Source organism: Centroberyx affinis, unplaced genomic scaffold, assembly GCF_046629955.1.
Source record: "Centroberyx affinis isolate AG114_WGS23_722 - 3 ecotype Tasmania unplaced genomic scaffold, CSIRO-AGI_Caff_v1 ptg000749l_1, whole genome shotgun sequence".
NCBI lineage: Eukaryota > Metazoa > Chordata > Actinopteri > Beryciformes > Berycidae > Centroberyx > Centroberyx affinis.
In genome coordinates this window covers 304,183-329,013 of record NW_027279362.1, presented here as the reverse complement: position 1 = coordinate 329,013, position 24,831 = coordinate 304,183, and the positions used below count along the sequence as shown (strand labels likewise).

The following is a 24,831-nucleotide window of genomic DNA, read 5'->3' as shown; positions in this document are numbered from 1 at the left end:
GTCTGTGGGGTTATTTAGGGGTGGTGGGAAATAGCAGGGTCCTGTCTGCTGAACCCTAGCATGAGAAGCGGAAACACACACACACACACACACACACACACACACACACTCTCAGAGTCAGTCATGCACTCATTAGAACAGTAATCCAACTGCTACGTCATGATGTGCAGAGCTGGCCTTCTTTCTGTCACTCTCTCTCCTACACCCTTCATATCTCTTTCTCTCTACTCCTTCTGTCTCTCTGTTGCTTTTGGTTACGTAATCCTTGCTGAACGTTGATAGTAATCCACGTCCTCTCCCCCCCCCCCCCCTCTCCGTCCCCCTCCTCTGTGTGGCCCGGACAGGTTAAGCCGTAGAGGACTCGCGCCGGTCGTCGGAGGAAAAGATGTGCGATGGAATGGTAGCATTTCAGACGAGAGCCCCGTCCTCCTCCTCTTCCTCCTCCTCCTCCTCTTCTTCTCCTCTTCCTCCTCCTCTCTAGCCCACAGGCTGGCTGCCTCCGCACTCCTCCTCCTCCTCACCCTGCTCCCTCATGGTCACGCATCAGGTAAGACACACACACTCACTCACTCTCTCTCTCTTCCTCTCTCTCTCACACACGCACGCGACACACATCGACTAACCCTCCATCTTTGCCCGTCTCTCGTGAATTGATCGAGGTTATTTTTCCCCTCGTCTCGCAGGTCGGTTAGATTAAATTGGCTTCCTTTACCCTTGGGCCGGTCAGGTTGCTTGGCTTCCCACCCACCCTGTGAGTCCATTCGCTGCCCTAATGAGTCACAACAGTTTCCCCGCGCCGCCGAGTCAAACAGAGAGACGATGGTGTCTGCGGTCACGTTGCTGTCATGAGGTTTTAATCAGCCATGACATTTGGCGTCCTCTGAGAGCTTTTAGCACGGCGAGCCAGCTTCGGTCATTACTGCACACAGACCCATCAGATCAGGTGTTATCTCTCCGCCTCAGATCTCCGGCTATCTCGGAATATGAAGTGTCGGGTTTTCAAATTGAATCCGGCGTAGTCCGGCAAGGGGAAATCTGGTTCACACTTGGGATTTAAAGTCACCGCAGGTAAAAAAAAAAGGTATTTATCAAGCACTACAGGGCCCCGGGGCTTGTGTCCTTTGTTTCTCTCAAAAGGAATACAACACTGGTGGTGTGTACTCTCTGAACCCCTTCGCTTGTGCCAGCTTTCCTTTCACTCCAGTCCTCCAACGTTCCAGTCCCCTCCCCCATATACACACACACACACACACACACATGCCCCCCCCCCCACACACACACACACACACACACGCTCTACCCACACGCACACTCTCCCCACACACAGCCAGCTTGTGAAAGCTGCCAGATGTCCTTGCCACAGAGAGCAGGCAGACTGTGTGTGTGTGTGTGTGTGTGTGTGTGTGACTGACTGAGTGAGTGTGTGTGTGTAGTGATGTTCCAGGCCCAAGGATGTTTTTAAAGCTTTAATTGATTTCTTTTTCTTTTTCTTTTTTTTTTTTAATGCAGCCTCAAATAATGTTTAAATAAATATGTGTATGTGAAAAACAGGAACAGAAGGAATAGAAAGAGGTGGAGCGAGAGATGGAGGGCTGGTCGGGTGGGAGCGCCGCTGCCTGATCCCAAGTGTATCGTCTCTCTTCTTCTTATGTAACTCGCATGATTCATGTAGAGCCCAGAGGGGCTGGTATCACGCTCACGTTCTCTCTGTCCAACACACACACACACACACACACACACACTGCCTAGGAAAATGTCCTCAGATGCCTGGCCACGTGCTCTGTGTATATGTGTCTGTAGATATGCGTGGCAGTCTATCTCTCTGTTTACTTCACACACTGTATGTATGTGTGGATGTTACGCCTCATATACGCCCAATTGTGTATGCCCTGCCTGTCTTTCCGGTCCTGCCTTACACACACACACAGACAGGAAGGCAGCGGTGGCATCAGATTTATCAGTAGCTGTGTTTCCATCCAACTCTCAAGCAAATTTTCAGATAAGATGAAACATTAATGATCCCCATGGGGCCGTTGCAGCAGTAAATAATACAGCAAGGAAGATAGAATATAATTAGGAAAATGGCAAAAAAAAAAAGGGTTGTGTAAACATATCACAACTGACAATTTAAACACTAGAACATGTTCGAATGAAATTATGAAAAGGTAATGACTCAAGTATTACTCAAGTATGTGTAAAGGGGCAGCAGTGGAACTACTCGAGATGATGAAAAAAACATGGAAAAAATATGTACAATATGAGTACCAAAAATATGAATTGTGTGCAGTATTCTACTGCACCAACTAATGTCCATCCATTCACGATGGGTGCTGCGGTAGTGACAGCGCTATGACATTTCTGGGAGGTTGCGGTAGACAGATATTTCTCAAACGGCTCTTCAGTACATCCAAACCCCCTTTTTCAAACTGTGTTGCAGTGAGACTGGACTATTCTTCAATTTGCCAGTATTACAAGCAACTAATATTAAGAAGTGGAAGGGTCAGAGACTCTCCAGCAACGAATATTCATGTGTCCTTAAAAAGATCATGTGTGATGGGGAAGTGTTAGGGAAAGAAATAAGAGCTAAAGAGAAAAGGTATAAGGTTTTTTTTGTTTGTTTTTTAAACAAAAATCTACAACTCCCCTTTGAATGGAAGATTGGAATTTTCTTGCTTTTTTGGGATCCTGATCACATAAGATGAGATAAAACTTTAATTGTCCCTAAGGGGAAATTAGATAGGATAGAGCCAAGAAAATAGAATATGAATAAGAATAACGCAAATGCGGTGTATTTAAATATAACACAACCGACCACTGGAATACTAGAAGGCATTATGGAGAAATATATGAATGAAAAAGATGAAAATATATGAATGTCGGCATAAATTATGATTCTGTGGGTGAATGAAAAAATATGTATGATATGAAAATTCTACCAAAAGGATGAAACAAAATCTCCAATGACAGATTATCGTGAAGATAAGGGACTGATGCTTATTTTCCAGCCTTTTTTTTTTTTTTTCATCATCAAGTCATCATCTTCCTGGGGTATTAATGATTGTTCTGTCCACTAGCCCAAGCCCTCATTTTGATTTTCTCTCTCTCTCTTACTCGCTCTCTCACTCTCCCACGCCACTCCTCATGTCCCTCCATACATAATTCACTTAGGTAATCCCTTGACGTATACCAGGGATGGATATTGCGCTGGAAATTTTCATGAATATGAAATGTCATCACTGCTGACAGGCTTATTCCAGACCCATACAAATACCAGTGTGTGTGGTATGAATAGAAATGGATACTAAGAAATAATGTACAGTATTTGCATACTAGAACAAAAGCCCTAAACACCAGAGACCAGCGTACAGCACATAGCAGAATCAAACGACTGCTGCGTTTCTTTGTATTTCGTCTCGTTTTTGATGTGTCACTTTTGGTCTTTTGTAGAGATTATTATTTTAGGGATTTAGGGCTTTCGAGTGACAAGGAATAAGATGAAGCTAGTGGATGACAGACACCGAAGGTTGAGATACTCTTCGCTCCCACTTTCGCTCCCTTTCACACGGGAAGGGAAAGCTTGAAGCTTCTTCATTGGTGGCTTGTGTTCGAAGTCGAAAGGTCAGAATGGCATTTTTTCACATGTCATGTGAAAGCCAGCGTTTGTGATATATGAAAAAGCTGTCCTCTCTACTCATTAGGCCTACACTGTATGCACTGGAACAATAGAGTAAGGTATTTTGAGAATGTAACTAATCAAAAACTAAGTCATGCCATGCCTCGTTCTGCTGCCAACAGCTAATCTGCTAAGCTAACGTAAACGGCTCCCTTAAATCTGTGTATGATTGCATAGTTTCAGGACATTCTTCCAAAAGTAGCAACAAGCTAAACAAAATATCCTGTTCATTCAAGTGGGGTGCCAGTAAACAAACACAGCAGCGAAGCAGCTCATTGGTTTTGTGTATGAAAAGGATAAATGCCAACAGTCTGGAGGATTTTGAGGGCGCAGTGCAAATACCACTTGTTCCCAGGCTTTTCTGAGGCCATCTGATGACATCCTGCTAAGGCACCTTTTGTAAACTACATAAAGTTCAGTTCTAAACAAAAAGAGCCACTTCCTCACAATAATAGCATAAACATGCAGTGACGGAGGTGTGAGTTCCCTTTTTTCGTAACGTGGCTTCAGTCGAGCCATTGTCTATGTTTTGTTCCAGAGGAAGTGGGCCTAGACGGTGAGTCAGAAATGAGAAGAGTGAGGATGGGAACTTGGACGCCAAAGGGCCTATTCATACGATCACATGCCATGTATCTACTGTAACTGCATTATATGACAGAAGGCAAAGTGGCTTGGGGCCGTGATCCGCGTAGGTGCAGTCAAATAGATAAACAATGCCCTCTGAATCCCACAGTCCTCTGAAGTTGAAGAAAAGCTGTACAGGAAAATGGCAGCGAGGGCCAGAAGTCTCCCACAAACAGGCCTGCTGTGTGCTCTGTGTGGCGGCGACGTTTATGTATGTTCTCGTGTGAGAACGGGAAATGGCTTCCTTCAGGCCCAGAAGAAAAAGTGAAGTCACTACGTACAGAAGAAAGAGCAGCGAGTGAAAGGGAAAGAGCGGAGAACTGCCTTCCTGATTTCCTCTGAGATTAGTTGATTTGGCAATCGATTGTTGTCCATACTTGGCTTGACTTGAATACATTTTTCCCAGTCCAATGAAGAACGCTCAGTGGCTGTTGCACAGACTCATCGCTTTGTTTTGGCAATACTTGTCTCGATGTGTATGACTAACCAGAGGATGTGCAGACGTTTTCTCGAAAGTTGAATTGCAAAAGAAAAAGGCTCGACAACTCCCTTTTTTCTCTGTAATAACAGACTAGGCTCTAGTGGCTAGCATAGCGTCATTGCTCTGACCACAGAGGAAAATGTCAAAACGAACCATGCCCTACTTCTGGCATCTTCAAACAACTGCAGTCTTTGAAAGTTGTTGCTTTTCTGTAGCAAAGCAAAGAGGCAGGCGTAGAAAAAAAAGCCACACTCGATGTGATTCCGCCTGCACACTCTTGGTTACCAGCCCTCACAGAAAGTTTGCTGGGTTTGCAAACAATACAGCGTGAGGAGGGGAGGGGGGGGGGCGGCAATGGCTCTCATACAATTAACTGTTCAAAATAGTCCCCTGAAGACCGGTTAGCAAGGCAGTTTGCAGGCAGGCAGAAGGAGTAAAGCAATATGCTGGCCGCTGGCTCCTTTCTGAAACGTGAGAACAAAGAGGGCTTTTAGGGGGGTGTCGGATGCCACAGGCCAAACCACAGCAAGCTGCAGCTCCACTAGATCACCAGTCTGCAATTAGGACTGCTAACTGACTGTGTCTCTGGGTGTGTGTGTGTGTGTGTGTGTGTGTGTGTGCATGTGCATACATCAAGCACAGCACAGCTCCTTTTCTATAATGTCTCCCCTTCCTCTCTCTCTGTCTCTCTGTCTCTCTCTCTCTCTCCCTCTCTCCCCTCCAACCTCCCAGCCATTAGCCAGGTGAGACCAGAGACCATTAGCGGCCGTCTGGTCGCGCAAACCATCCGTCTTTCTCTTCCATTACCTGTGTGTTTATCACTTCAGCTCTGCTCTCACTCCCGCGCCATTTAACGGCTCTCCCACCCAATCGAGCCCCTGAAGGGAAAACTTTTTGAAGCGCCCTGCCAGACAAAGGAGCGCTCCATGGAAACGGATACTGCAGTGCGGACAGACGGCGCGAGACCGTTTCATTCACGTTGACCCGGACAGTCCCATTACTTTCAGCAGATCCCAAACGGCAGGGATGATTGCCGGCCACGTCGAGCTGCCACCCCACCCACCGCCACTAATCTAGCCCGCTGTACGCTAATCATAACCTTGTCATTTTCATATATTTGCTTGACGTCTTATTTCAGGGAGGCGGGGGTTTTTCTTTATTCAGATTATTTTCCCGATGTGCGTTTTTGCGGTTGCAGTTTGTCGCAGTGTGTTGTGGCGACCATCTCCTTGTAATCTGTCTTAGTAGTGTGTGTGTGTGTGTGGGCTCTCCGCTGATGACAGATGCTGTATAGTTAGGTTAATGAATGTCAGAGCAGGAAGCAGTGGCGCTAGCAGCAGCAGGCGCACCGCAACGGTCAAATGTGATGGAAGGGCATTTAACGGGAAGCGCATTTAACTTCCCGGTTGATTCTCGTGATACCGCGACGGACTTTGTGTCAAAACCCCGTGCAATTACGAGTGGCAAACACGCGTCTTGTTGCTTTGCCAAGTTGTAATCTTACTTTTAGGGCTTCCGTCCATAACCCGAGTGTCTTTGCGGAGCGGCGTAAAGGGCGGGGTGAGTTTGTAAATTGTTTCCCCAGTGAAACGTGTGGTTGTCTGAAGCGGCAGGCAGTCATAATGATTTCCAAAGGGCCTCATCTGAGGGACCAGCCTGCTGAGTAGAGGACATCTCTGACTAATGAGCTGCTAAATATATCCCCCAGTCTCTTCTGTCTTCTGTCACTCTTGCCTCCGTTCTTATTTCTTTCGCTCTTTCAGTATTTCTTTCTTTCATTCTTTCTTTTGCCCTTTTTCCTTCCTCTTTCCATCCTGTCCCGTCTTTCCGATCCCCCTCTCTGTCTGACATTCTATCCGGCTTTCTTTCCTCCGTCTCTCTGTCCTCTCTGCCGTTTTTTCTTCCGTCTCGTCTTCTTGTTTTCTCCTCCGCTCTCGTCTCCTTTTTGATGTGTGTTTTCAAACCCACTGAAACGGTGTGGGCCGATTTTTCATCACACCGTTAGTCAACAGCAGCATCCTGTTCAAACAAGCTCGCCGGCTTACACGCGAGGCACCGTGCGTCCTACACACATTACTGTATGCATCACACACAAATCCTGTTGACTGAGTTTAGGTTCGTCGGAGGCTCTGAGTCAATAACGGTGTCTACTCCCTCAAAATGAAGTTATCCGCAGAGCACACACTCAAACACAGGCGAGTCTTAGGCAGCCCATAATGTGAACCGCTTGACCTGATAGACTAGCTGACATTGAGCCGAGGGGAAGGGCTGGGCTACGCACGTGCTGTCCTGCCTCATTCGTGTTGCTTGTTGTCACAGGAGGGGAGGACGATATGGCAACAGCAGTACAGCGGTTTCTCTCTCGCTGGCTCCAGGTCAGCAGAAATGGCAACATCATCGGTGTCTGTTCAGGATTATTTTTATGGCATTTCTGCTTTAGTAGATATTGGAGAGAGACAGCAGATGTGGAGGAAAAAGAAGGCATGTGTGATACTTCACTGATCCCCCTCCACAGAGAGGTCAGAGTGTAGAGTCCCTACACAGGAGCTGGTAGGGATTCAGTGTCTTGCTCAAGGACACTTCAGCAGGGTGGGTGGTTGCTGGCACGGAGGCTTAAGCCTGGGTCCTCCGGTTGAAAGACAGTCTCCCTACTCGCTACACCGACCTGCTGACCACAATGCTTGTGAGCCAGAGTTGAACTAATAACACTGTAAGTGCATGGTAAACGCCTTAGCCTCAGCTTAGCCACCGGGATGCCCTAATTAACATTCATTATTTCCTGTCCACTTCCCATTATTTCCTGTTTTGTTTTTTTTTGTATTGTCCTGATCCTATCCCTCATCCTGCACGCTCCATTAGATGGAGTGTGGAGATGTTTATGGGATAGTTGGCATCGCTCCACTCTAATGCCCTCTGTCCGTATTACATCATCTGTAAACAGCTCTCTGCAACAAACAGCAGCCAAATGGCGAAGGTCTTTGTATAGGCTACACTGGAGTCCATTTGGATGATTGGGTCAGGATGTATGAGAAGCGTGTATGTGTACTGTATGTATGTTTGTATGTATGTGCACATGTCTGTTTGTACCGGAGGTGTGGACTCAAGTCATTATGACGTAGACTCAAGTCAGACTCGGGTCATGGATGTGATTTCTTATGACTTACTTGGGACATTTAGAAATGACTTGAGACTTGCTTACATTTAACTCTCACTCGGTCACACAGGCTTTGGGTGATGACATAGTTGCATATCTGTGTATGCGTCCACAAGCTGTTTACTGTGTCAGAGTGCTAGCCAGCAGTATCAAATGTACTTTGTATGTGCCCCATGTTGATAGATGGTAGATAGTGGGAATGTCTCTCATTGGACTTCCCACTACAACTGATCTCCTCCTGTTATCTAGTATGTTTGGGCTTGAGGGAAGTATATCTACCAGACACTTTCCATTCTCTCTACTTCACTCATTGATTGTATTGTAAAAATGGATAAAATGCAACCTTTGGGCTAATGTATTGTTCAGCAATGCACCCATGCATTCTCAAAGCAAATGTTCAAAGCTTTAAACTAAAGTTGACTCGTCGTGACATGAACCTACATGTTTGACTTAATTTAGCTTCTTTCGCTGGGACTTGCTTGTGGACCCTATGACATCTTTGGTTTGTACCATATGGTTGCTTGTGTGTATAGGTATGACATATGGCCTGCTGTTGATGAACAGGCCACACAGAGGGTCTGGTTGAGAGTGTGTGTGTGTGTGTGTGTGTGTGTGTGTGTGTGTAAGCTTATCTGAAGGTGATGTGTTGCAGCCTGCAGATGGGTGTTCAGGAGCTAGAAATTTTGTAGTGGGGATATTCTTTTCTTTTTTTTTTTTACATGTTTTATTGTCAATTCAGGTTTTTTTCCCACACAAAACTCCTGTATTCTTGCCACCTCAATTTTTGTTTTTTTTAATATACTGTTGTCTCAATCAAAGACGGATAAAGGCTGCTGGTGATCCTAGCTTTTCTACTCTTTTCAGTAGAATTGATTTAGTAATCCCAGCAAGTTCGATTTCAGTTTTTGTGCCAAAATCCACAGATAGGGTTATTACTCTGTCGAAGGTTATTACACATTATCAGCAGGGACTATCTGCATGATACCAGTCCTGTTCTATTTGGACAATCGCACAATTAAGAATCAGTTCCTCGCTATACAACGTTGTAAGTAGACTTATCTTATAAGAATGTGCTGACTTTTTGGCAAATAAGCCCTTTGATGAGCTTACCCTTGTGCGATAAGGAGATCAGTAGCACTTTCAGTATTTAACGGACTATGGTGCATTTTCAGGTGAAAGTAATCTGCAGTTACTTGTCTACTAAACATGCACAGCATGCTAGTGTATTAGAATGCACTGTAGTGAAAAACACTGGACAAGCAGAGGTGAAACTGCCAATAATCTTTATGCCGCCCTAAACAGAAGAGGCAGCATGTGTTGAAGGGGTTATACACACACCGATGCTGGGTGCCATTTGTTCACCCTCTTGGTGACTTGCCAAAGCAGTTGCTCAGTCAAAGTCCAGTTACACTCCACTGCGGTGAAGTCGGACTTAGGTCTGGAACAATGGCCGCATTGTTGAACTTTGACGATCATAGGACGCATACCGCAGGGTTTGGGACACCATTTCTATCTGTTTTTACTGTTTCATTGTGTTTTTTTCTTGCCTCTTTGTTTGTTTTTGGCAGGTGTACGTTACCACAATCATGTATCCTATTGTTATCTGAAATGAACCAGAAAAACACAATAATTGTTTCATTATCAGTCGTCCTGCTCTCTGCCATATGACTGCTTTGTTTTATGCTACTTTCCTCATAGCCGGGGTGCTTAACTAAATCTGTTCACCAAACAACCCATGTTTGGCAAAATAAGTTGGCCAGTAAGGACAATGTCAACTCAAGTCAAGTTTATTTAACAGACAGCTGAGGCCTAAGCTGCTGTCTTACCACTGTTTTTTTACAAATTCCCATACCATTACAGCTCTAGACAGATTTAACCGACTGCCCTCGCCAATGACTCTGGTACTATCAACACCTCAGCATGACAGCCCCGGTAAGCAGGGTTTGGGATTAGCTCTCTGACTTTCACCTTCAGCGAGGGAACAAATGTCCCAAGCACAGCACTCACACCTCTGCTGGCTGGCAGGCCCAGACTGCTGGAATATGATCAGTCCACAGTTGCGTTGACAGTGTTGGGGGTTTGTGTGTGTGTGTGTGTGTGTGTCTGAACACATGCACGTGTGTGTAGGAGGGGTCCCAACACACTCTCTTTGTTTTCCTCTGAAAGCTGAGAAGAAGGAATGTCTGCCTCCCAGCTGTCCTCGGGAGAAAGGGAGAAAAGAGAGAGAGATAGAAGAGAGGGAAGGGGGTGCTCACTGTTAGCCTTCGCCCAACGTCCACCCATCTGCTTCTAGAGGGCAGTGTGTGTGTGTGTGTATGTGTATCTCTCGGGTGGGTGGGGGTGGGAAGTTAAGGGGGTCACACAATGGCAACATCCCCTGTGGCCCTCGCCCCCTTTGGCCTCCCATGCATATTTAACCCTTCAAATGCAAAGCTATCTCTTGTCCTCTTCGGAGGCACGCTGCTTAAATCTGTCGGCGTGCCCCCTCCCCTCGGCGAGCGGGAACAATGGGGGTGTAATGGCAGCACACGTGGCTTCTTGTTAAATTCGCTGGAGCAGGGGAGGAATGGGTGGCGAGAGGGGAGGATGTTTCTGTCTGTTTAGAGACTTCCTTCACCCAGGGTGTGTGTGTGTGTGTTGCGTGGGGGTGTGTGTGTGTGTGCGCGCGTGTGTGTCGCAGCTGCAGGAAGGCCTGCGCAGGGCGGACGGTGCAGTTCTCTGGAAGTGCTCTCTTGGAAACTCACAGCTGTTTGACTCATGTTATACTGGCCAGCTTCCTGTTGACTGTACAAATGACACTATTGCCGTTGGCACCAGTGTACGCTAGGCACACGGGTCGGGCTTTTGTGGAGTGTGTGTGTGTGTGTGTGTGTGTGTGTGTGTGTTGGGTGACGAAACGAAGGCTCAATGCTCTCCCTAATGCTTGCACTCATAACCCACCACCCCCCGTTCACACACACACACACAGATAGGGTGCCAGTACCTGCTGTTTGCAAAGGCGCCTCGGGACACATGCAGCCCACACTTGCATACCGAGCGCACTGTCCGCCTGTATCTGTGTGTACTCAGGCATGTGCCTTTGTACAAACGTGCCGGCACCTCCCTCGCACTCCCTCCCACTCCCTCCCTCCCTCTTCTTCTTCCCTCCTCCTCCCTTCCTCAGTCAAGTCCCTCCACCTTCCCCCAGAAGCCCAGGAGTCGGAATGGAACAGCAGTGTGTTTTGGAAAAAATGAGCTTCGTGCTTTAGATTGCCGTGATTTTCAACTGTATTGCGCTTTCACTCTCTACCTGCTTTTAAGCTGTTTTTTTTTTTTTTACATTTTACCCGTTTGTTTTGGCCACTTCTTTTTTTCCATCAAAGTGTCTTTTTAAGTTTGTATTTTTCTCTGTCTGTCTCTCCCACTTCTCACTTCTGTCTGCCTTTCTCTTTCAGTCAGGGCCCAGCTCTTATGAGTGGACAGAATATGAGAGCGGAGGTGAATCGGACCGTGTGTGTGTGTGTGTGTGTGTCGGCGTCGCTGCATGACGACTTCACACTCGCACAGAGTAGAATGTGACACTGCTAGTATCGCTCTCCCCAGACATCAAACAGTCCCATGTTACAGTTCCGTGTCACACACCCAGCCCCGGCGTATTGAGCGGTGTCACTTTATACAGTGCGAAGTGTCACTCACCGAAAGCTCATCTGTGATGTTTGCGTACGTGTGAAAGAACGAAAGAAAGAGAGAGTGAGCACAAGCGATGGCGAGAGATCATTCTCGGCTTCATAACATTGTGCAGTCGCGATATGACTCACCTGATACTTTCTAGTTTCTAGTCTACATTACCGTTTAGGTGATGTGTGAATTACTTTCACTAGGTCTGCAATGGAAGCTAGTGGGAATATCCCCCATTGGACTATTTACCAATCTTCTCATTTTACATTTCTGGGATTGAGGGAGTCATGTCTCACAGATGGCTCATTCTCACTAGTGTATTGTGAAATTAATTCCAGGTAAGTATTTCAACATTCTCGTTTTGTAGCATCCGTGAATCCGATAAATCATTCAACACACACACACACACACGCCTCAACACACTCTCGCTCCATCTTTCATCTCTTTCCAGCATTTCAGCTAACCGCTATCCACCGGTGGCAGCAGCGAGCGGGGGGAGCCCTCTTATCCGTTCCAACAGTACCACGCTATGGGCCCTACTGCACTGTACTGCACTCTAATAACGACAGCTTGGCTAAAAAAAAAAAAAAAATCCCCCGGATTAGCGGGGAGAGGCAGGGGAACGTGGCGAAAACAAAAACACCCTCCGTTCCCCCCCCGCGTCCCGCGACGACAACAACATCATCATCGACGACAACAACAACAACAACAGAGGACTTAGAGGCCGACAAAGGAACAAAAACATATTTACCAGGCCAGAGAGAGCATCATCATCCTCTCGGCCTTTGACTTAATCCACCCCTACACACACACACACACACACACACAAGCCCCCCCTCAGCATACACATACACACACATTCCCCGGCTTCCCAACACACACACACACACACACACACACACAGGAAAGTGCCGCCTCTCTCACGGCCTATTGTTCTATAGAGCGACCCAAACAGCTGGCTGCAGAAGTCATCAGTACAATAATGTGATCTGCTTTCGAGCGCTCCCAGCTTGTAATGGAGGATAATTAGAATTTTAATTTGCCCGGGCAGAGAGGGCTAAGACCCTTGCCTTCCCCCTCGCCCTCCCCCTTCCACTCTTTCCCTTCCATCCCTCCGTCAGTGCCACCGGTAGCAGATGGGGAAGGGGAGATATTCACAGCGAGGCAGGGGATTTTAACGCCCCCCACGGCCCCCGAGTCTCCTCCGGGGCGCAAGCCCTAAGGCGGTGGATGTCGGGATTAGCAATCAGCCTCCCGGGTGCTCTGTCCCAGCCCCGATCCTCCCGCCACTTGAAGGAATACTCCCGACCTTTTGACAATTAAGCTCTTTGATCAGCTCACTATTCTGCGGCCAGAAGATCGGTAGCGGTTTCACCTCCTTGTGCACGCAGTTTATTTAATTCAACACGCCGCATGCCAAAGGTTAAGCACAGTTTGTACGTCTTGCATGCTCAGTGGGCATTGCAGGCTGGGCTTTGAATCGTCTCAAAACAAAAGCACCGTAACATGCAAAATACTAGACATTCCCTCCCTCGACTGGCCAGACTTTTTTCTTTGTCTTAAAAATGCCCGCACTTTTCACTGTGTTGCCCACTCTTTCCACTAGCTTTTCGCAAAAAGGCACTTACGCCTCCGTTTTAGTCATTGCCGTTTTTTTTTTTTGACATTTATCAAACACCCATTCTTTTGAGCAAACACTTAACATCAGAATAGTGGGAGAGCAGCTTGTGTTTAAACCGTGACTCACTCCCTTCCTTATAGGCATAAAGCACAGGCGTGCTCATACAGACACAAATCCACTCTGGCATCGCTTTAGCACTGTAATCAGTGTTCTGTTTGTTTTTTAAGGAGAGTGTTCAGTCTACCCCCCACCCCCTGTTAGTATTTTCTCTTTATTGAGACAGTAGGAAGGCCGAGATGGAGACGTCAAGCTTGCGTATCTTAACCTCTACACCATCTCTGGAGTCGAAACCAGCGTTCATTCTCGCCTAGAACGGTGTCTCTCTCCGTTTCTGCCGGCCCAACCCCCAGTGTGGTATGTACTGGAGCTGGCTGCCGCCTCCTCCTCCTTCCATTGTTATTGTACAGAGCCTCTCCCTCACATGGAGGACTATTAGTCGACCTGCCACTGCACGTCTCTCCCCGGCTTCCCATCGCTCAGGGCCACAGCGCTCCGAGAAGCTGACGTATCTCCCCCGGTCTCTGACGACGGCGGTTTCCCCTCGGTGTGTTTTTTTCTCTCTCTTTCCGCGTCTCAGTTCCTGTCTAACTCTCCTCGCTGCCTCCCCAGCCCCGCTCTTCTTCTCTGTTCCGGTAATCTCTTTTTTTTTTTTTTTTTTTTCTCTTTTCGGATTTCCAGCACCGCCAACCCCTCTCCATTTCCCCAGAGTGTCCTTATTTTAGAGTTCAATTTTAGCAGGGGTTTCGACCCTCCTGAATAGGTGTCACTAGGACAAATCGGGTCCAAAAGGAAAACCTCCCATTTTTTTATTAACAGCTCAGTGAAGATACGGATTCCTCTCCTTTCTACAATCTCACTTCCCTCTCTGTTTCTGACTCTCTTTATCTCTCTCCCCTCTCTCTCTCTCTCTCTCTCTCTCCCTCTTCGGTGACTTGCAGAATTTGCAAAGGCAGATTTTTTTTTAGCTGAGCTCCACTGTTGATGTTGAACGTATTTGTCTCACAGTCTCGATCTGAGTTTCCATCTATCGAGTCTGTGACTACTTTCGACACAGAAGTATAATCCCATAGGAGAGCGGGTTTAAGTCAAAATTCTGCACAGCTTTAAGTTTTACTACCGCTTTTCTGACACTGCATTATCAATGTTGTTTCTCTTTTCTTTGTTGCTCCTTTAAGCTGACACGAATTTGAGTTGTGCTGTTCTCAGGAGATGTAGCATGGAAGGAGAAGTGTGTGTGTGTGTGTGTGCGTATCTGTTCATTATGTATTTAGGACCTTGTTAGTTGCTACTAACGTCCACACTGAAGCATAAAGACAAGAACATAGCACCATACCCCCACCGCTCCTCCAAATAGTGCATACATGTACCTCGCTGTGTGTGTGTGTGTGTGTGTGTGTGTTTGTGTTTGCACATGTATACGTCTCCACGGCAGTCCATCAGCTCAATGAGAAAGCACCTTTATAGCAAAAGATGATGAATCCCATTAACACTCATCAGTCATCTATAGTTCTATTAACAGCCTCGCAGGGGCACCACAAAAGATCATTAAAGTGGCTGCCGGCTAGAGGCTATTGGCCCACACTGCCCCCCTCCAGGCCTGTTCGTTCCCCCCCGCTGCCTCCCAGCCTGGGGTCATCAATTCATCACCCTCACCGCCTCCATTAGCACCATCTCCTCCTCGGGGGGGGGGGGGGGCCTTTAGTCGCCCCGAAGCATCTCAAAAGACGACCGCTCGGGCCACGGTGTCAAATGTCATTCGCAGGGAGGAGCAGACCAACAACTGTGTGTGTGTGTATGTGAATGTGCGGATTGTGTGCAAGTGCGAGAGAGAGAGAGAGAGAGAGAGAGTGCATGTGTTTGTGTGTCAACGATTTAAAGGCCTTTGCTTTTGCCTTGTGTCGGGTGTTTTTTCCACTGAGCCAGCGCACGGAGAGACACACACACACTAAACATCTGTCCCTGACCAAACGCCATCACACCCATTTTTGGTATCACACCACTTAGTCCTGGGAGTGTCTTTGTTAGTGGGTGTTGACTTTGTGTTTGTGTCTTTGTGTGTGTGTGTGTGTGTGTGTGTGTGCGTGTGTGCGTAGGCGAGCGCACGTTTGAGTGTTTGCATTTAATCTTGCGCTGCCAGCTTAGAGCCACATTTCCCCCCCCCCCCCCAGAGATTAGAGGATGTTTTAGAGGAGGTGCAATGGAAATGCTATCTCTTTCGCTCTCTCCAAACACACATAGAGGCAACACAAAGTGGTTGTTTGCCGTGCCAGTCTGCTTGTATATCACAGACAAGCAAAAGGACACTGTACTAGACCACTGTGAAATGTATTTACTCAGACTGAGGATCGAATGATAATAGTCAACTTACTGGTACCATACCAAGTAAATACGTCCATCAGTATTGACTGTCAGTGCTGTTTCAAGTTTCTAGTTTTGTTTTTGGGCTTTGCTACTCAGAAAAATCTATTGCACATACTATTAACTCAATTCAAGAAAGCAAATGACGATGTACAAATGAAACACTGAAAACCTTTCACTTTCTATGGCAGATGAGATAACATAATTTACGTGTTTGAGAGCCAAATAGAATTCAAAGCATCTGAAGTATACATTTAGTATTGAAAAATTTCCACTGAAACCTCGCCCAAATGGTTACCTCTTGACAGATGAGCCAGATCAGTGCCAATAAAGTGGGTGTGTTCGTACCCTTGATTTCCACATGAGTCTTTAAGATCAGTAATACTGAAAGTAAAGTCAGCCTCCTGCTGTGTCATGTCTCTGTTTGCACAGGTGGTGCAATATTATGTCAGACCTGCTGGATATAGGCTGCTCTGCTCCCGCCAGATTGAAGCTCCAAGGTGTATGTGTGTGTGTGTGTGTGTGTGTGTGTTTGGGGAGTGTTAGGCGCAGTGGGAGTTTACTGGCACAAATTCAGAGAGGTAATTTGCTCTCTCATACTGCGATGAAACAAACACACACACACACGCACATACACACAACCTGGCGTGACATTGCAACGTCATAGATGGAGCATGGGAAAGTGGATCAAAGCGCAATTAACTTTAGGTCTCCTGCCTCATCCTGTCTTTATTGGCTGGCTTAGAGCTTCAAGTCTGTCATTATAACACAGTAAGTGAGCCCCACTAAAGATCCCGTCTCACCGTCAGACAGACAGACCCGATGCTGGCATGGGATGAAGACAGTTTAATGAGCAGGGGATAATCAAGAGAAATGAGATCTAGATGAAGCTACTTGTGACATGTTAATCCACTATAGGCACTCAAGGTGTTCTGTACTGCACAGCATGGCTATCTCCACCTACCTTGTCACCTTGACACAGTGTGTTTTCCTTGTTGTCTGTGTAAAATGCAGCCTAGTTTCAAGTAACAATACCTCAGAGCCTTAATTAGCAGCTCAGCCTGTCAACTTGACAGAGTTTCCTTCCGAAAAGTTGTTTGGCCCAGTGGCAACTGCCTACGGAGGCGACTAGTGGCAGGTTTATGTCAGCTAATGATAGAATAGCACAATATTCCACCAGCCCCATATTAATGTAATACCAGAAAGGCATTGGAAAACAGGACTATTATCAGGGTTCTTTATTTGGCTTCGATGTAGCCAGCCACCCCAAGCTATGTTAGAAATGATAGATGCTTTATTTTACGTTATTACGATACGTTATTTATTTTTCAAATATCTAGGCCTCATGGTGAAGCAAATTAGCCCAGGTGGCCCACCAGGCCTGTAATACACTGAGGAAATCCCTGTGTGAATTGAGAATTAAGATGGGATCCCTCTAGAAGCAGCCTCTAACTCCACTCGGTATATTCCCATGCCTTATAATTACCTTATTACCTTCCATTATTAAAATATGGGTCAGGACCCCAAATTGGCTGCCAGCCTATAGCTGGTATTTCCCTACATAACAGGAGTAAATAACATGAGCCAGGGACCAGCCTGGAGCCAGAGGAAGAGGCTGAATTTCTCATTTGGGTCCTATTCAGAAAACCAAACTTTAAGACCCCCTAATTTAGGCCCCTGAACACCCCCGCTAACTCTTATTCTCTCCTCTCCTTTCTCTGTCTCCAGGCTGTCCGCGGCCGGCGGACGTGACGCACGGAGACCTGGTGAACCAGACCGAGGCTAACCGGGGCTCCTTCCCCCCGGGCACCCTGCTCACCTACGGCTGTCAGCCCGGCTACACCGCGGACGGATCCACCACCATCATCTGCACCACCTCCGGAGCATGGTCCCACCAGCCCCCGCGCTGCATCCGCAGCAACGGTGAGCAGGACACAACACTGCTGCATACTGAAAGCCTTGTTGCTTGGGGTTTTTTTTCGTTTTCAATTTGAATTTAAAGTCTATGCAGTCTCTGAAATATCTTAAAAATGGTCATCCTATTTGCCAAGCTGAATATGTCTGTGCTGACTGAATGAGTACACACCTTTCCAATCCACATAAAGCCCTTGTCATAATTGCAAAAGTTCATGGGATGATGAACAGTTTTTTCAATTCCTGAAAAGTTGACTTTACGGAGTTACGAGGTTGAGCATGCAAGACGACACCAAAGATAAAAATACAATCTCATATTAATGCAATAGCACACTCCATCATATGTCCCAACAGTGAGGATTACACACTTTTATATGGTTTTGATGTGTGGTTTTGAACAATGAATGCAGACTCACACACACATAGGCAAAACCTGTACACTTAATCCCCTCAGAGCCAGCAGGGAACATGAAGAAATTTCCCCCCCCGAAATCTGAACACTTACGCCGCAGAAATCAACACCGCGCACACCGAGAAATCTCTGTCAACCGCAGTTTCTGGTGCATAATGCAACAGCCCAGACTGTTAAAGAGCTGCCTCTGCCTCTCCCCCAGTGTGTTTGCCCCCCACCGAGCCGGAGAACGGGGGCTACCGCTGTCACCCCTCCCCCTGCCACCGCCTCACCCAGAAGACCGTCATCGAGTACTTCTGCGACGAGGGCTACGCTCTGAAGGGAGACTACAAGTTCCTCACCTGCCAGAACGGCGAGTGGGACGCTCCCATGCAGATTAGCTGCCGACTCAGCCAAGGTGTGTGTCGCCTCCGCTTACGTTTGTGTGTGTGTGTGTTTTGTTTTTGTTCGTGTACATGCGTAGTTAGTTATGTGTGCATGCAGGAAATTTAGCTGTGTGTTCCCTTTTAAATCTTCAGTGTATTTCACATTGGCAATCAGTGGCAATCCTCATACACCTAGTTAAGGCATGGTTATTGACTAGTTGAATAAGGAGACGGATGTATATTTGCCTAACTTCTGTCTGTCCCTCTCTTTCTGTCTCTCTCTTTTTTTCTTTCTTTCTTTCACTTTCTCCACTTCTCTCTCACTGGGTCCCGCAGACAAGGAGCCGAGCTCTCCGCTGGGCATGCCAGCTCTCTCCATTGTGGCGTCCACAGCCAGTTCTGTGGCCCTCATCCTGCTGTTAGTGGTGCTGTTTGTACTGCTACAGCCCAAACTCAAGTCCTTCCATCACAGCAGGTGAGACACACACACAAGTTACCACTTTAAATCTTTACTGTGATCTTAACCTAACCCCAATTTTAATGCCCACCCTAAATTTCATTGTTAAATGGACCTTTTTTCAAACCAAGTAAAGGTGCTACATGTAGCATTTTTAAATATCAGTGTCATGTAGGCAGTTGTTGATACCTTGGTATAATCACGGTACACAAAGATGATCATGGTCAAGATGATTGGAAGTCTTTCTCACACCAGTGGTATTGTTAGTGCTAGTGTTTCTCAAGATTAAGACCACATTTCCCATGAATCCCGTTGCTTCATATCATAAAGAAGATGTTGCTTTGTCTCATAAAACAATCCACCATGAAATCCAACCCAATGGGACACAATGTAAAATGCAGTGTAGACGCTTTGATGGTCTTCTTTGTTTACAGTAATTATACTAATGCCACATTAAAAATGTATGTGTTAGTGATTTATTGATGTTAAAATGCTACCTTTTTAAATGTTCGTTGCATCTTAAATGTTCTCTCTTTGGAAGACTTTGGTCATGTTTCTTTCCTTCTACACACCTTTCCAGACATCAAATGTATCCGTTAAAACCATCTACTCTATGCAAATAAGGCAGTTATGTAGGAAAGATACTCCACAGGCTAGTGCAATTAGAGTTGCACCTGCCAACTGGTTTTGCAAGTTGGTATGACTTGCAAAACTTGAGTACTTGAGAAATGAAAGTAAAAGTACGAAGAAGTAGTTAAACCCATTCCGGTCAGTAGCAGTCCCTGCTGTGGCTCTGTGATAAAAAGGCCAGAGTGATTTGATCTAATGCTCATTGGCACTCTTGTTGATTGTGTAGTGGGCCTGAGGGCTCGGTGCAGCCTGCTATAAAGAGGATTGCACAATCGACTCTAATCACCTCCGCTGAGAGAGACTGCTGTGGCACGCAACACACATGACTGCAGCATGCCTTTAAAACTCAGCCTGGGTTTCTGTTCTGCCCCCATTCCCTCTGCCTCTCTCTCTCTTTCTCTGTCTCTCTCTCTGACTCTCTCTCTCTCCCCACTCCACCAGGAGGGAGCAGGGAATCTCAGGCCAGCCTAGCTCCATCATGGTGGAGGGGGTCCAGGTGACGCTGCCCTCCTACGAGGAGGCCGTGTACGGCAGCGGGGGGGCCTGCAGCGCCTCCAGTCCCCCCCCTCCTCCCCCTCCTTCTCCCCCTCCTGCGCCGGAGTCGCGGGTCCCGATCGTGCTCTCCGAGGGCCTCCCCCAGGGCGCCGCGGGGGGCCAGGGCCCCGGCAGGACCCACCACCACAGAGACTTAGACTTCTGCCTCCCGTCCACCTCCTCGTCCTTCTCCTCCCGGCGTCACGCGGAGACGGCGCTGGTTCATCAGGCCCCCTCCTCCTCTTCCTCCTCCTCCTCCTCATCGTCATGGGCTAGAGAGCACCCCGGGGGTGCGTGCGCGGCCCCCCTGCCCCTCCGTAGAGACTCTGAGAGCAGCGACCAGCACAGTCTGCTCTCTGTCACCTCCGCGGACGAGTTCTCCGACGGTAAGAGGCAGCGGTCAGGGAGCAGGGTGCCGGGTTACTCCAGAGATACGCTTACTCACCCAAGACATGAAGTCATTCACACAGAGTCTAAATTAACTGCTCACCTGCCAAGGGCTGCTAAAACAAAATAATTTTTTCTAGCCAACATAATTAATATATATATAGAAATATATCCCCCCTACCCGTTCTCAGTGCTATTACCTGTATCGAATCAGGCACTGTGTGAAACATTCAATAAAGAGACGAGAGCAGATTCAGTATTTTAATTTAAAACTTGGTGACTCACTTCCACAATGGATCAAGTTTGTAACTCATCATGAATTGAATCGGCACGTTAGAATAATGATAGTATAATAATGATACTGAATGATAGAATAATTTCAGCTAACCGGCCACGCAGTGGAGAAACAGGAGGGAAAGTTTGCAGGTGTTTAGACACTCCTGATTTGTGTAGAGCAGCGTGACAAGCAGCCAATCAGGAGTGTATTTGATACAGAGCCATTGTTTTGCTTTGTTTTGATTGGCTAACAGTCAGAGTGTGTACGGTGGGCAGCAGGAGAAAAGCTTGAGAGCACGTTAAGACCGAAGACTGAATATACCCGAGGCATTGAAATGTTATCGTCTGAAAAAGTTACTGGCCAGTGTGGCGAGAGATCCTCATTGATTTATCTGTCAAAGACACATTTTACTGGCATTTGGCGCTTGGCAGGTGGTAATTTCAGATCCTACATTCACATAAAATATTGACCGAGTGTCCCTTTCACTGTCATTTTGCTGAATCCATCCATATTCAAATGTTTCGGGGGATATAACTCACTGCGTACTACGTGAAATGGAATCAGGACAGAAAAAGAATAAAAAAAATTTGACAACCTAGCAGGTAATATTGAGACTTCAAGACTCGAAGCCCTGCACCGCTCTTCTAATATGTCTGATCTGTTCTGTTCCCCTGCAGATATTCCCCTGTTGAAGGAAGCATGAAGCCTGCCAGCAGCCTCAGCAGCAGAGCCCCTATCTCCCGCCTTCTTCTTTACTGCTGACCAGGACTGACTGTGGCTGTCAACCTCCTTCCACCCCCCCCCCCGCCCCCACCCCCCCCGAACCCGTCAGCATCCAGTGCAGAAAAAGACTACGACTACGCCCGTTTCCCAACGCAGCCCGCTCTGCCACTGCTACCCACGCGCAGCAAAGCCGGACAACCAAAAAAACTCGACTCGCACCCCCCCCCCCCTTTTTCTCTCGCACCCTAAGCGATGACGGAGCACCGACGGGCGCCTAGGTCCGCTACGGCCCGGCCGCCGGGTCTAATTCACGAAGCGGTTTCAGCTCAACGTGAATCCTGTAGATCCTGTGTATATGAGCAAAAGCATACATACTGAGTCAAGGTTGTGTACTGTAGGCCATGTATTACTATATACACTCGCCTCCTCCCAGGTGTACTTCTCTATTGACAGCGCTCCGGCTTCAGCAACCCGAGACACGTCATCTCTTGACTGGGATTACTGCGGATAAAAAACAAAACAAAACAAAAAAAAAAAACAAACCTGTGATTTTCACTCCTCCTGCTGTGGCGTGCAGAAGCGTCTCCCCCGCTGTACTTGAAAACTAGTGAGAGACGGCTGGTGTTCGCGGCCCTCTTTGTGAATACTGCATGTTGTTTCTAGTCACCACTGTCATAGGCACGGTGGCCCGCTCTGAATGAAGCATGAAGCCCTCCTCTCTTGCCCCAATCTCTCTCTCTCTCTCTCTCTCTCTCTCTCTCTAGCTACCCGTGTATCCCGTCGGCGTCTAGCGTGCGGATAGAGGGATCGAGAACCACCTCATAAGAGCGGGAAAAAAAAAAAGCGGGGCGCAATCTTTTACACGGCGTCGTATCAGAGCTAACAAAAAAAAAAAAGATGCTTCTCGCTTTTTTTCTGTTGCCAACCGCACCCGGTATCTGTCAGGTGCTCCCTCTCTGTCGGCATGACTGGGATTGATTGGTGTTTCGCTTCCAAAGGCGCACCAATTGCCTGTGAAGCTGTGCGACACATCTTGCCTGTATCTGTCTGATAAGGGGAGGGAGACATATTTTGTCTGAAAGCCGGGGAGGGGGGGGTTGTCTTTCAACCTGGCGATTTGGCGCATGACCGAACTTTGGGGTTGTCTTGTGTTTATTCCCCCCCCCCCCCCCCCACTCTATTTATTGTTTGGTGTGTGGCTCTGCTTTGAGATGCTGAATCTGGGTTTGCAAGAGTGTGTGTCTGTGTGTGTGTGTGCGTCTGTATCTTTGTGTGTCAGCTAGGCAAGAGAGAGGACACGTCCTCATATGTTAGGCCCCCCCCATACGAAATAAGCCTCCTTCTGATTTGCCTCTGTGCAGATCAGAGGCCGGCTCAACAATGGCCCCCTGTCTCGCACCATTAGCAAATCTCCCCCTCGGCGTTGAATAAGTCACATGAACAAACCGGCGTCGCTATAGGGAATGAGACCAGTACACAATGTGTGTATTATTCATTTATTCTCCAACTACAATATTTATCGTTTCTGCTGAGTGGCTGGAAAACAGAAGTCTCCTTAGTGGAACTGGGTCACATCTGCCTTCATACTGAACTTACGACTCCACTTCTGCGCATTACTGACACTACTGCAACTGGTTGCAGTGATAGAAAGTTATGATATATACCCCCCCCCCCCCTCCTTCTAATGCCAAGCGCAAATACGAGAGAGAATCATGTTATTCGTTGTCGGTCGCCCTCCGTTTTCATAACCACTTGAAATGGTTGAGCTGGTCACCCTGGAAACAGCATGACTCCAATGGGTACGGAGAATGACTTTTCAAGCCCAACTGCTTGGAGAAAACAGAGCAACCTGTCATCGTTTCTGTACTGCTCTTTATTTCTCATTAGTGGTTGTCTGTCATTGTTAATGGCTACATTAATGCAAACAGAGAATGTTGCCTTAGACCTGTACATTTCCTTTTTTTTTTTTTTTTTTTTGGTGTATAATCTCCATATTTGTTGCTTTACAATATTGCAACATCTTCTGTTTTCCCAATGGCCTTACTCTATTCTTTTCTATTCTATGCATAAAACTGTCTTGTGTATTTATCAATGAGTTGACTTTTTTTTGTTTTGGACACGACTAAAAGAATGTCCGTCCTTTCTCTGTCCTCCCCCAGGCTTTTCCGGCTACTGTGATAGTAAACAACCTATAAGCACCTATAATATTTCACTATTCCTTTGCTTCTCTTCTGCTGCAAGGCATCTAAATGTTATGGCATTAAAAGAAAAAAAAAAATCTGAAATGAACTTTTGCGTCCAGAAGCACTGTTGTACGGTGTCGCTTCCCTGAAAAATACCAGGAAAAAAAAAAAAGTACACATCTTGATTCTGACTTTCAATGCTTTCAGCTTTGGTTTTTTTTCCTCTGTACATGGCAGTGGGTGTGAAGATAGTAATTTAATATTTGTATAAAGTTTAATTTAATTTTACAGTGTGTATATAACTTTCTAATTAAAGCTTTCTTTTGAAGTGTGGAAGATGAGGTGTCATTTATTCAAGCTCATGTCTGACTGTGTCCAAGAGGTTTTTTTTTTTTTAGCTTTGCCAAGAAGCCTATTAACCTTGGCGATATGCATCTACTTATCAGTCCAAAGAATATAATGATAATTTGCTTTGGATGAGCTTCCCGTGTAATGCAGCCTGGAAGATCTGAACCTTGTTCTACACATGGGAAGCCAATACATCTACTCCAGAGACAAAAAGAGATATATCAGCCTTGTTCAATATCTGTTGGAAGCAACTACCTCAATGAATAATGACCATAATATTGCTATAGCTACTTGTAGTGTGCCTGTGGTACTCAATAGTAAGCTTACAGCAACCATATCATACTTTATGGTATTTTTTTTATCTCATAATATCACTATAACATCCCTATAATATTCTGATGGGGACATATTTTTTGCTGTGATTTGTATATAGGCTTAGTATCCTCCTATAATGCATTGCAGGTTTACTACAGTTCTTTTTCTTAAGGGCGTACTCCATCTACTCCCCATCAATTCCTAACGCCAACAAAGTGGATTGTGATTTAAACTCTCCTTGTATCAAGTGAAGTCAAACATTTACCACTGCAAACAGGAAGTCCCTTCAGCCTCGGCCAAAGGTCGTGTTTGTTTATTGGAATATTGATTCAGAAGTGCTTCCTGAATGATGCTGCTCTGCTTGATGAGACTTTGGAGTGACCTGCCTCAGGTTAGCCATCTTTAGCATCTTTTAAATCACCTCTTAAAACTCATTGTATCGTTTCTGACTTAAGTTTTATAGTTTGTTTTATGTCTCTTGTCTTGCTTTTATATTTCTTTAACCGTTCATTTTTATTTATTTATTTATTTATTTATTTTTTTTAACTCTAGCAGTGATTTCCGGGTTTCTCCTCCTCCTTTTCCTCCCCTTTCTCCTCCTCCTTCCTCGTATTATCTGTATCATTACTTGAATGAACAGCACTGGCACTGCTTTCTG

General features: G+C 46.5%; 1 protein-coding gene across 1 annotated transcript; it reads left to right on the top strand.

The window, feature by feature from the left end:
- The first annotated feature begins 349 nt into the window (after positions 1–349).
- On the top strand, positions 350–23,846 carry susd6 (sushi domain containing 6). The gene is given in 7 exon segments (XM_071519904.1): positions 350–457; positions 460–547; positions 17,357–17,551; positions 18,157–18,351; positions 18,656–18,794; positions 19,848–20,326; positions 21,282–23,846. Coding segments are annotated over 7 exon segments (1,194 nt in total). The 5' UTR covers positions 350–385; the 3' UTR covers positions 21,308–23,846.
- The last annotated feature ends 985 nt before the right edge of the window (positions 23,847–24,831 follow it).